The sequence below is a fragment of the Cygnus atratus genome, chromosome 8 (genome assembly GCF_013377495.2).
Source record: "Cygnus atratus isolate AKBS03 ecotype Queensland, Australia chromosome 8, CAtr_DNAZoo_HiC_assembly, whole genome shotgun sequence".
In the NCBI taxonomy this organism is placed as follows: Eukaryota; Metazoa; Chordata; class Aves; order Anseriformes; family Anatidae; genus Cygnus; species Cygnus atratus.
The window spans coordinates 17,533,711-17,546,359 of NC_066369.1; the positions used below are offsets into that span (position 1 = coordinate 17,533,711).

General features: G+C 38.1%; 1 protein-coding gene across 1 annotated transcript in view; it reads left to right on the forward strand.

Annotated features, from left to right (window-relative positions):
• COL24A1 (collagen type XXIV alpha 1 chain) overlaps positions 1 to 12,649 on the forward strand; it is a 135,103-nt gene that overhangs the window by 60,394 nt on the left and 62,060 nt on the right. The window contains exons 20-23 of the mRNA XM_035537455.1: positions 1,006 to 1,059; positions 5,139 to 5,192; positions 6,551 to 6,595; positions 11,670 to 11,723. Coding sequence (XP_035393348.1) covers positions 1,006 to 1,059; positions 5,139 to 5,192; positions 6,551 to 6,595; positions 11,670 to 11,723 — 207 coding nt within the window. The remainder of the gene's footprint in view (positions 1 to 1,005; positions 1,060 to 5,138; positions 5,193 to 6,550; positions 6,596 to 11,669; positions 11,724 to 12,649) is intronic.

Below are 12,649 nucleotides of genomic sequence, written 5' to 3' on the forward strand. Positions count from 1 at the left end.
GTAAATAAATCACTCAGAAGAAGTTTTCGGTGCCAGCTTGCTATTTTCAAATAGGCAAGGTTTAGTGAAATTTACATGTTTAAAAACAAAACAAAGCTATCTAGGCCAGTGATGGAGTGAGCTCTGCATTGGCTAATGAGTCAGTTACCAATGCTGTATCCTACAAATATAAAGATTTTATTTCTTCACAGGGTATTTATGAAATTTAACTCCCTGCGGTTTACATTGAGTAAGGGTTAGCTGCATCATCTTTGTTCCCTTAAAGTGTGCTCATTCCTTAAAGGAATCTAGTTGTAGTATTGGATTCTTCTCACAAAGGCGTCTTCGTGGTATCCCACTTAGGGTCTACTGGCCAGATGGTTTTAGGTGATAACTCCAGTTGATTCATTTCCTTTACGTATACAGTTTTCTTCACCAACCTGTGCCACACGCTACTTCACCAAAGCTTATTCTGGATAATGCTGCAAGCTGGTGACCTTCAGTTACTGCCAGCCAGAACTGGATTAGCACCTGCTGATTTGGAGGCAAAAGGCTTTCTACTATGTTCTTAATCTTGCAGTGATCTTGTCCTTAAAGTGAGGCCAAGGATTAAAAAGCTTTAGTTGCTCTCTAAGGTTGTGGGTTTTGTTTTTTTGTTTTGTTTTTTAAGAAGCTGAATTTACGAGTACAGGACCTGGTGCTGGCTGCTTTGTGTGTATTTTGTGTATTAAGACCAGTCCAATGGCTTAATTATAAACGTTGCTCAGTGGTTAAAAAGTCTCATGTTAAGAGAATTGAAAGCCATACTGACATCTGCTAAAATGAGTTTAATGAAAGCTGCCTAAAATCCACCACTTATCCAAGCCTTTCAAGGGTACTTAATGTATTTTGACACTTGGGGAATGGTAGAACAAATTTAGTTCTTGTTTCTGTGATTCAAGTTTGTTAAATGAATGGACAGAATCAGAACAAGTACATTGGAAACGTTCCTAGGCTATAAATCATTTGTCTGTCTGATTTATTTAGGGTTTTCCAGGAGATATTGGTGTACCTGGATTAAACGGCCCTGAAGGTCCCAAGGTAAGACTATATGAAAATTTATTCACAGTAACAGTTAATCAGCATAAGTCTGAGGAAAAACTTTGAGAGATGGACATTGGTGTTATGGTAAGATAATCTGTCAAAATACAAATACGTTGCCCCAGGTGTATGTATGAGGAAGTTAATTTAATGTTTAATGCTGTCCGCACAGTTATGAGGGCAATTACTGTGTTAGGTGGAAGCTTGTAATGGCAAGTTAAGTGCAAGGAAATTTGGAAAAAGCTCTGCGTAGCTAGGAAGTAACATGTATATCACAAATATTAAAAACAGTGCTTGTCAAAGGCATGCAGACCTTTAAAATCTCAGCTAATACAAATTTTTAAACAAATTTTGATAGAAATAGCAAAGGTTACAGAAAAATGGACAAAGATCACATGCCAGGTTAAATAATTTAGCATTACTTAGCAGACTAATGTTGTAAACCAAGCTTAGCAATAATTCATACAGAGTTTTCAGTGAAGCTTTGGATAAAAACACATTAGTTTTCTCCTAAAATGGAGAAAGTAGGGATGAGTACCAAAAAAAGCAGGTGGGTCAGAAATTAACCCAAAGGGGTGATGATTGCGTAGTGCCTAAATGTAGACTACTTCTTGTTAAAAGTGCCAATAATGTTCCTAACTTAGTAGTTAATATAGTAGTAGGGAATATCCTTAAGTAATATTTTCATTAATAAGTAGGCACAAGAGTGCTGGAATTAAATTTGTATATGAAACAAAGTTGAGCACTTTTAGATAATCTTAAAAACTGCACTTTGCATCAGTTCACCCCACTTCTGTTACTTCAGACTGATGCATGCAGGGATTAAAACAATAAATCCTACTGTAAACTTAGAGCTTTGCAGCTGGCAATAGAAGGAAAGCCACTGCCAGATCTCCTTGAAAGGAAAGCATTATAAGGCTGTTAAAAATGAGTGAAATTCTAGAATGCAGGAGGGAAGGTGTCATGTTAATGCTACTGTACAAAGCATGAGAAGACTTTATCTAAGTAGTCCACAGAGTTCTGGGCATTTGTATTCCAGGACTCAAATGGGAATAGATGCCGAAGAGGTTACTCAAATTACTGTATTCTGAGACAGTTTATTTATCCTACCAAAGCGAAGGGCCTTTCTGAGCTTTGTAAGTGAAGCAGAGGGCAGAATTTGTGGGGAGGCAGAAGAACTATGAAGAACCATGGGCATGAACTATGCTTGCTCCAAGAATCAGCTGCGTCACGAGCCTTCTCCCAAAATAACCCAGACATGAATCTACTAGGAAGGCTGAAAAATCGTTTGATAAAGAAATGGGGAGAAGTTAAAATACATTTCCAGAGACAGGTGCAGACTTTTACTTTCATTCTGTTTTATTGCTTTACTAACTTTTTTGTATGTGAAAAGGTAATAGCCTTCTCTATATGAACGATTATCAGACCACTGCAGTAGCAGTTGGTCTTGTGTTTCTGAGAATGGTGAAATATCAAGAGACTTAAAAATTTGGTGATAGATTGTGTCCAGAATCTAAAGGAGATAGAAGAGAGTCAACAGTTCTTGAATTACAAATCAGTTATAATCCTCCAAGTTGATATATGAATGCTCTGAGACCTTGTCCCTGCTCTGCTACCCAGCTTCTTCAATAACTGAGATTGTATGTTTCCATGTTATATCCAACATGTTAAACTAGATGTTTTTGATAGAATTGGGTCAATATTTAACACATACCTTAGCAATCTATTAGTTTTTCACCCAAATTCCAACAGGAAAAAAAAAGGTAGCCAACAATGTTTATGTAAGATTATGCATTCCAATGACAAAAAAATTACATAGCAGAGTAGGATTCAGTGGTCTCTTGCACATTTGCTCTTAGAGACAAAAAGCTTAGACAGCCTGTTCTAATCAGGAAGAATTGATGGCTTACATTTGAGATGGAAGAACTGGAAAAATTCTTAAATTGCTCCTAGAACGTTAGAGAAAGTCTGCACACTGGAAGTGTTTGCCTTTCAGGATTCCCAGCTGTCTTGTGTTGACTACAGTTTTTTTTAAAAAAAAAACAAACAAACAAAAAAAAAACCTCCATCTTTCTATTTTTAGAAAACTGTTTTCACTATGCTGCTCTTTTCCGCATGTTTTTGTTATGCTTCCTCAGAAGCAATACCCATTTTTAATTTCAAAAAGAAAGCGGGGTAAACTTTATTTCTTAGCAGTTAGTGTGGGAGAAATTCAGCTTCTTGTTGGAAAGTTTAAGCTCTATAAGCGTGATCAGCCATTTCTAAATACCAGTAGAGCTTCTGAATTATTAATTTTTCCCTAAATTAGTGCAGTAATCAGCAAATCTAACCTCTCTAAAATAACATTCAAGTGATTTATTACATAATCTGGTGTACAGCACGTTACTCAGTTTGGAAGCAATATTTTAGAAGGTGTTTGATCTTAATCCAGTGCTTATTTAACAGGAAAAAAAAAAGTTAAGTTTGAGAAGTTCTGAAACAATTTAGTTGGTTTTGTATGTTATTATAAGTATTTATGCTCTGTAACTGAGAAAAATGGGAGGAAAAGACAGAGTATGTTGACCACAGCTGTTGTTTCCTCAGTAATGTGCATTTGTACCATGGAAGTAGCTGAGAACTTCAGTCCTGCTCGTTTATGTTTGTTTGGATAGCACGCTAAATACAAGTGGCTATTAGGAGTTCCACTGTTTTTGGAAGAGATGATCATCTGCAAAGCTATGTATGTGAAATACAGAATACACTGTTTGCTGACTCCACAGATATTTTCCAGACACTTTGGCACATGTCTGATGACTACCTTCAATTCTGTTTGCTGTCTGAAACCTAAAAGGAGAGGTGGAAATTTCGTTTAGCCCTAATATCAATTGTACAGTCTGGGACTTTTTTGCAGATCCAGTTAAGTGCAGCGCAAGAGTAGCAGTGTTGCTAACATTTTCATGGTGCGACTACATTGTACGGAAAATCATATCTCCTAACGTGCTTTGCTATTAGAATAAAATGACCATTTCTTGACTAACTGCACAGGACTATTGCTTATGTGCTACTAAAAGCCTTCCTGTCACGTTTTCTGTGGTACATCGAGCAACAGCTCTTCACCCTCTTCTTTCCTAGAGTGATGGCGGCCTATGGACCTTGAGGTGGCCTATTCAATTTTCTGTTCTGTTTTACTTTGTGTGCTGAGTGAACTGTTACTGGATGAATGCCTGCACCTTCAGTCTAGACTTCAGCTTCATTAGTAAGCAATTAATAAGGCTTACACTTGGAACTTTCCCACCATCGCTTTCTTCAGAGGCTAATCATCTCTACAGTGTCTTTCTTCTTGCTTTATCTGATATTGTTAATCCCAGCTTCCAAGAACATTAATAATACGTTTACATAGATATATAGAGATATATATTAAAAAAAAAAAAGTCCTATGCCTGGTCAACAAGTGCTGTACCCAATTACTACCTTTGTAATTTGGATGACTGAGAACTTTTACACACTGCTAGCTGCTAATTCATTTTAACAAAATTTTGAAAGCATTGCTGTAAACAGTCATAAAAACTCAGAGTTGGCAGAGGCCGAGGTCCTTCATCTTTGGGAAGCTGAATATAATTCTGACAGAAAAGTAAGGACTGAAAATCACAAGTAGTTTTGGATGAGGTGGTAGTTTAAATTCACTTTCTAGTTCATTTCCATTGCAACGTTGTCATCAAATGTTATACTAAAGATTATCTAAATTAAAGCAGGACCAATGCAACTCTTATAGGCCTCTGATCTTAATATGATGGCATGCATTGTCCTCAAAAAAGAGAAATTGTTGATTTGAGAGCTCCAATATTTCCTTTTCAAAAAGTCAAGATAATAATTTCAGAAAAATTAATGTAGTTGAAGTTTGTAAGATACCCAGCTTTCCAGCAGATATTAAAATTCTCCTGCATATTCTCTTGGCTTCCTAAGGCAAATGGACAATAGTATTTAATGAGGTCTGCTTACTCAGTTTTGCATTTGTGTCCAGGTTTTTAAGAGGAGAAGAGACTATACCAATATGATTGTTGGTTGATGTAAGATCTCACTGTGTGTGTTTGGATTTTCAGGGACTTCTGGGTGACCGAGGGCTTTCAGGGCCACAGGGGCCCAAAGGAGTTGAGGTAAGATACAAAAAATTATTTGATCAACAGATTGTTTAAAATAAAACATTATGAGGAGGAGGAGGAGTGTTAAACAATAATGGTTAGGTATTTATGGTGATGTCATGCAAGTTTTTTTTGTTTTTTTTTTTTTTTGGTATTTTGGCTGGTGTTGCAGAGAGACTTTAGTGCTGTTACAGGGCCATGCATCCATTTCATAATTTATTTAAGTGATTTCAGTGGAGTCTCAAAGGGTCCAGAGTCTGACATGCTTCTTTTTGTTAAGCAGGCAGACAGAGCAGGGGTGTGTGTAGAGATAGATAGCAAATATGAATTTAATTAGTGTCTTAGATAGATTTAAGTGATCACTGAGACCTTTATTAATTGAAGGGGAAGGAAGGCAACGTTTCATCTTACAAGTTTATTAGGTATTCTTAATTCATCACAATAAAAATGAAAACTCATGTCTATTAGGCTAAAAATAGTTAACATTAGAAATTATTTAATCAACAAGTCTGGGAATAGACCTTTAGTCTTCATAATTAAGCAGGCTACTTAGGACTTTAATGACAGATATTGAATGATTAAAAGCTAGCAGTGGCAAAATGATCCATTCAGTTAGCAGCCAGGAAGCTGCAGATAGTGTTTCTTAATTCCTTTGCTATGTATTTTTTGGAATTGAAAAGGTTGTATACCACTTCCTCCAAAAGCTGGAGAAAATCTTACACATTGAGGATGATCAGACAACTGTTAAATAACAGCATGAGCTCCTGGTATGGCACTGATACAAATCCATGCTTTGGTGTTAATTAGCATGCATAGCTATATCAGCGCACTGTGCAGCACAGGCACAGTGTCTCATTTCTTCTACTATACAGCTGACAAGCCTGACCCTCTAGTCTTCCTCCATTCCCAAGAAAAGACAGGGATAAGCCCTGCCTAAATGGTTTGACTAACTTAGTGGCTGTACCATAGCCAAGTGGAGGAAAAGAGCAAGAACGTTCCTACTGTCCTTGTAGTTAGGAAGCGTGAAATGTTGCTACAAGTAGTCATGTTGGGCAGACAGAGGTTGACCCATCACTGTCAGGTCTCCCCTTGCTCAGAATCATGAAGATACTGCTGTGAAGGAAGATATCAATAGTTCAACGGCCTTTCTGGCCACTTCTGGTGGTGACATACGGCATGGCCTTCTGGCTAACGAATTTAAGTGAAATCAGATTAGTCTCTTTTACAGTGCTTCTGTCAGACTCAAAGACCCATGCGTACACATATGAAGCAAGTGTAATGTGACATAATAAGTAAAAACAGTTGTCTACAGATTTATTTATTTTTTAAGCTAGTCTTTGCATCAAGATTATTGAAGTCCTGATTTCTTGTAGGGAGAAGTAGGACCAGATGGACCTATTGGAGGAGTCGGCCCAAGAGTAAGTAATTTTGTTATGGAAGACTTTTTTTTAGTAGAAGTACTGGTTTAAAAGATACATTTACTCTGCGAAGTGACTGTGTTGAAATGCCACCTCATGAATAAATTATTCTGTAAACCCGAATCAGCTGATAGACTGAAATACTGAAATCGGGGAAGAACCCAGCATGAGACTCACCTTGCAGGGAGCGATATAAGGGACTGATGCTTTAAGAAAGCATTCTCTAGTTGACGTGGTAGACTGCTGAGAACACTAAAGATGAAAAGTCACAATGCTGTTTGGGCTGATATGTTTTAAAAGATAATTTACCTTCACCAGTTTCGTTAATTAGGAATATTTATTAGCATCTAAGCATTCTAGGGGACTTGAAGCTTATTTAAAAAATAAAAATCAAAAGTGAGGTCTTTTCTACTGCTCCCCAGTTCTGGAGAGAATATACCTCTGTCATTTTTGGTGTTCATTAGCTAGTCAAAGCTGCGAATTTTCTTTCTGTTAGAAATAACATTAAAAAGCTTATTTGCCACATGAAATAAGTAAAAATGAATAATAAAATTAAAATAACACTCTTTAGCTGAGGAAACAGGTCAAAAAAATGAACAGAAATTTGAAACACTTTGTGACTCAGTTCAATGTTGTTTCATCTGCCTGAGCTTCTGCCAAGAGCCTCATGGAAATTTTTATTTTGGCTGCATCATGCTTTGAATCTTCTTCTTTGGGAAGGGCTTTGTGGCTGGACAGCATCTCCCATGTTGTGCTGTGGCGACTGGGGAAGATGATGCAGCAGCGGGTGACTCATGGGCAATCAGACACCGACCATCACATTCTCCGCATCACCGTGCATGCACTGGCCACCACCAGCTGATGTCAAAATGACCCAAGAAGAAAACTTTCTGTGTAGCCCAGCAAGCAGAAATATTTCTAATCTCTTTTGGGTCAGTTTGACCTAAATTAATTTGGTTTTGATTTCTCTCAATGGGAAATGTGTACACCATTGGCGTGTCTTACAGCTCCGTGGTTTCTCTCTCACTACGAGCTGCTGAGAGAAGAATGTGTGGATCCGTGGTGGGCCCCTGGGTTGCTGTCTCCAGACATTTTTGAGTAGCTTCTTGGCTAACATTACCTCCTGAAATGAGAGGTAGGGGAAATGGGAATTTTGCTTGGTGTGGAGCCCTGCCTGTTTTCCCCTCATCCCGGGGCCCATCTGTTCTCGCCTGCGTTCTACGGCTTCTGTTGGCTCAAGCTGTTTCACAGCTCCAGGCCAGCTTCTCCTCACTGCCTCCCTGAACGCTGCTTGTCCTTGCTTCTTCCCTCCCGTTTGTAACGCAGACAACGTGCCTGTTGGAGAGAGAGTCCCAGTCATGAAGTTGTTCCATTATACATAGTTTAATGGGACTGAATCAGTTAACTCTGGAACGCATCCATCTTTCTAAGTTATGTTCGCTTGATTGCGATTGATTATATTCATTTCATTTACATAAGGTTTAATTTCCAGGTTCATTGAAGGAAGTTTAAAACATATTTGAAAGTAAATGCGTCAAAGCTGTGTTGTTGTGTTTGTCTTCAGTGAACTAGTCAAGTATCCAAGGGGGCAGGGGAGGTCTCCGACAGGGACCTGAAGGAACTGCTCAAGCCATGCTTGGGGTCCCAAGGCACAATCAGCTGTCAGCTCTGCCTTTCTAGGCAGATGTTTCTTACTTATTTTTTGCAGCCCCCAGGGGTCGGGGATTCCTCATTCTCCCTGGCAATCTGCTTCAGTGCTCTGCTTGTTTTACTGACATTTTTTCTAATGTCTGGCCTTTCTGTCTAAAAGTCTCACCTGTTTTTCTCAATACAACCTGATTTCCTGTCCTACAGACATATAGGTACAGACATCAGTAGTTTACTCCCCCTTTCAGCAGCTGTTATCCTCACTTTCTTTGGTTTTCTCTAAACTCAGTAAAGTATCCTTGTAGATTATATATTTTAAACCTTTGATTATCTTTATGAAGACTATTCCAGCTTTCTATTGAACAGTAATGGAGATGATTTCTAGTTTTTCTGGAATTTATCATCTCCTTACTGTATAGCTTTCAGGTTAAAGTGTTCAGCCCCAAGGTCAGGTTTAGGCATGCACCATGCAGGCAGCAATACAGTTTCTCCTCATTTCCCCCTCCCAGCCATCCTCCCCACTCCTTCCTAACATTTACTTAAAAAAAAAAAAAAAAAAAGTACATGACACCAAAAACCTCCGGGTCCCACCTGACAGATGCTGCCAGCAAAACAGATCATTCTCTACTGGAGCAGAAGGTGAATATGAACCTGTGCTCCAGGTCCGAGGTTTGAAAAGAATTCCCATATGTCTCAAACAGCTGGAGTCAAAACTGAGGATGCTTCCCTGCTTACTAAGGATGTCTCAGGTTCCGCAGAGTTCAGCCTATTTGAATTTAGAAAGGGATTTTTGAGCTGAATTTGGTCACAGGATTTCCCACCCATTCTACTCCAGTGTCAAATACTTGCATTCTCTTAAATGTATCCTTATAAATCAAAAAATGTTGTGGTTTTTTAGCATTTGTTTATTTGTTCTGTGAAAATACAGTAGATGCAACATTAAAGAACTGTGTTTATTAAGTTCCCTCATAATCAACTCTTTCTCAAAAGCTATCCCAATGTTAGCACTGTAGTTGTCTGTAGTCAGCTGTCAGTGAAAGCATTTTTTGTATCTTCATCATAGGAGCATTGAAGGGGGGAAATTGTTTTAAACCAAAACGTAAAAAAGAGCTGCAAGTTGATATTTCTGAGATGTGTTAAGCAGAAGCTGGCATCTTACAGACATTAGATGAGCAGTTCCTCCTGAAGGCTGGGGCAACTGCTCTCAGAAGTACCCCACTCCCCGGTGCAGTATTTCCTGAAAGTGGCTTGTGTCTTCCTGAGGGCTGAAGGCATGTGAGGAGCTTGTGGAGGAGGGCTGGGAATGGAGAGATAATGAGAGAGATTTATATTAAAATACCCAAGCCTGTACTCAACCCATTGTGAGGTGAGAAGAAGCACAGGTGGTTGCTGTTTCCTGAAAGGTTTCCTGAAAGGAACTTTCAGTTAATATTTTAGGAAATGCATTTCCTTTGGGATCACACTGCCCTGGAAGAGTAACTTTCTTAGGGGTTAGCAAGTAGAAAAGCAGCCATCCCTAGCCTAACCTTCTGTGAGTGGCTTTTCCTCCACGTGTGATTTACAATTGTATTGCATTTCTGCTGAGAGCCAGATCTGTGCATTTCAAATTGCTTTACCAGTTAAATCCACTTGTTCCATTCTCTGACCAACTTGCATCTGCCATGTGTCCTTCAAAGTTAGTACGTAACTGGGGCAGTACAGCTAAGAAAGCTTTACAAGCTGTAACTTAAATTCAGGTCTGACCGGACTGAAATAAATCATCTAGGTAGTTAATAGTGGCCACTAGTTTTCTTTCTAGGAATTCCATTTAAAACATTCCCGTGTTACAGCCTGCTCACCACAGAGACCTTCACATTCTTTGCAGTGTAGTAGTAAAAGAGCATGTAGGAACCTGCAGAAGCACATCGCTTGTTCTTTGCTAAGCCCTGTGGAAAGACATGACTTGCCTTATCGGAGTCTCTCAGAACAAGTCTTCATGGTCTCTTCTCCCTGCATTCCAGGCTGTGTCATGTGCTAATCCATTTCCAAATCAAAAGCCTGTTCCTAACGCACTGAGACTTGTTGGAACTTGGAGAACAAAATGAAGTCATTCGGGCATGAAATCACAGAGAGAGAGAATGGGAGAGAAAGAGGATTAATATGTAGAAGTCACAAAACCTACTAAGATAATAACATTTTAATATTATTAAAATAATTAATAGAGAATTTCTCAGATGCCCAGAAATTTGACATTCTGCTCTGAAAAACAGGCACAAAGAAGCCAGAGCAAAAGAGCCAAATGCAAAAAATCACATCTTTTTTGAAGGAACTTATTTGGTGCCTGCTGCTTTGATCAGTTTTGTCTCAGAACACCCAGTATGGCAAGGAAAGCTCTCATTACAGAGTCTGATTGCAATTATTCAGTCTGCTGGAACGAACACATGGTCTAATGGCTGATAATTTCCTTTTAGCAGAAATCTGCATTTTCCTGATGCTGAATCATTAAAATGTGGTGTTTATTTTCCTTCTCCAATTGTCACATTTCATCAGTTTCATTAACAGCTTGCTGAAGAGCCAGTTCCAGCCTATTGGACCTTTACTTTTGGAGCAAGGCTTTTGCCTCAGAGCTGATGGAGAAAGTTTGTCTAGACAGGGCTACGCTGTTCATATACCAAATGTATAGGTCATGTTTTAGATTGTATAGGAAGTAAAGATTGCCTGAAATAAAAATAACCTCTTAAAAGTGAGACATAATAAGCTATAAACATCTAATTGAAAATTCAGGAGAAAAGTATTCCAATTTTTATGCCTTTGTGGTTCTGTCACAACAAAGGGAGAGATGTATTTTTGAAAATTCCTCAAGGATCTCTTCAATTCATGGCCTTCTGCTCAGATTGGTCTTGCTATGTTTCTTCCAGGTAATGTTATGTCATTGACAGAGTATCATAACACCAAGATCTACTAGCAGAGAAATGATAGCGGAGGGAAATGAGGTTTAAAATAATTAATTTGGTAAACACAGGAAAAGATATTCGAGTTGACTTTGTCTCATTGAGGAAGGACAGTTATGACACCAGTCCCTAAAGTCTAGAGATCAAATTCTGTTACTGTTACTCCCTGTTCTGCTGGAATTAGCCAGGACAGAACATGAGCTTGTCTTTTCTTTGTCTCCTTAATGTGGTTTTAAAAATGAAATATGAAGTGTTTGATTCTTGGATTGTAACTTTTTCTTCGCGTTAACTGAGAGTTAATACAGATTCTGCTTTCTGCGCTAGTGTGGTCTGTGATAATTAATAGTGTTTTCAGACTTAAGTTTATAAATACACTGACTTTGAACACAGGTATCAAATTTTACTAAACTGTACACTTTTTAATATATGTATTTTGGTAAACACAGAAATGAGGATGACATTAAAATATTTTTAATATTTCTTTCTATTTATTTTAGGGAAGGCCAGGACAGAAAGGTTATGTAGGTGACCCTGGACCAGAAGGTTTAAAGGTAAATGCTGTTTTTATTTATGAAATGAATATGTGTTTGGAGTATCAGCTGTGTACAGTCCAATGTACAGTGATGTGCCGGTGAAAGAATGAGAATTACATATGCTTCCATATAATACAAATGTATATCATACTGGTAACTCTGCTTTCTCACAAGATCTCATTTTGGAAAAGAAAATTGTGCACATCTAGGAGATGTATGAAAAAAGATAGCACCTGCTAAATAGAGATCTAGCTGCAGAAATATTTAAGGGGTACTGGCCCGGGGGGCATCAAGGGACCAAGGGCAGTTCCTGTGCTGGCAGAACTTGGGGAGGCAGGGAAAGGAGGAGTGCTACAATTTGAAAGAGGAGCTTGTGGTAGCAAAATTTCTCAATGCTGTGTTGTAATCTGAGCAAACAGTTCCCAAATCACTGTTCATCGAGGCACTGGGATTATAGTCAAAGACCGATAATTCATGCCACATATACACCCAGCTTTCACCTGTAAAATACATAGCAAAATGCTACTTGGCTGGCAGCATTATTAAGAACAGAATTAATTCATTTAATCCTTCAAGTTTCAAGTACAGAATTTCTGGAAGGAAAAAAAAGCATTTGTTTAAAATATAATTTAAATGTTAATTTTCCTAATAGAATATTTTGTAATGTAGTAAAAGTTATGGAGTACACAGGTAACATTTTACTTCTGAAACAACTGTAAAATAATGAAGGTGATCATATTTGCAAAGAAGAAGATTTCAATTAAAATTATATCATTCGTTTACAGTGTTTGCTGACTTAATGTATTTAGTGAGCCCTTAATGCACGGCTTTCATTTTTATGGGCAACTTATAAATACTTTAGGACAAAATTTACATCTTTTTACAAAATTAAAATTAGCCAATGACAATATTTATTTTTTTGCTGGTTGCTTAATTTTATTTTT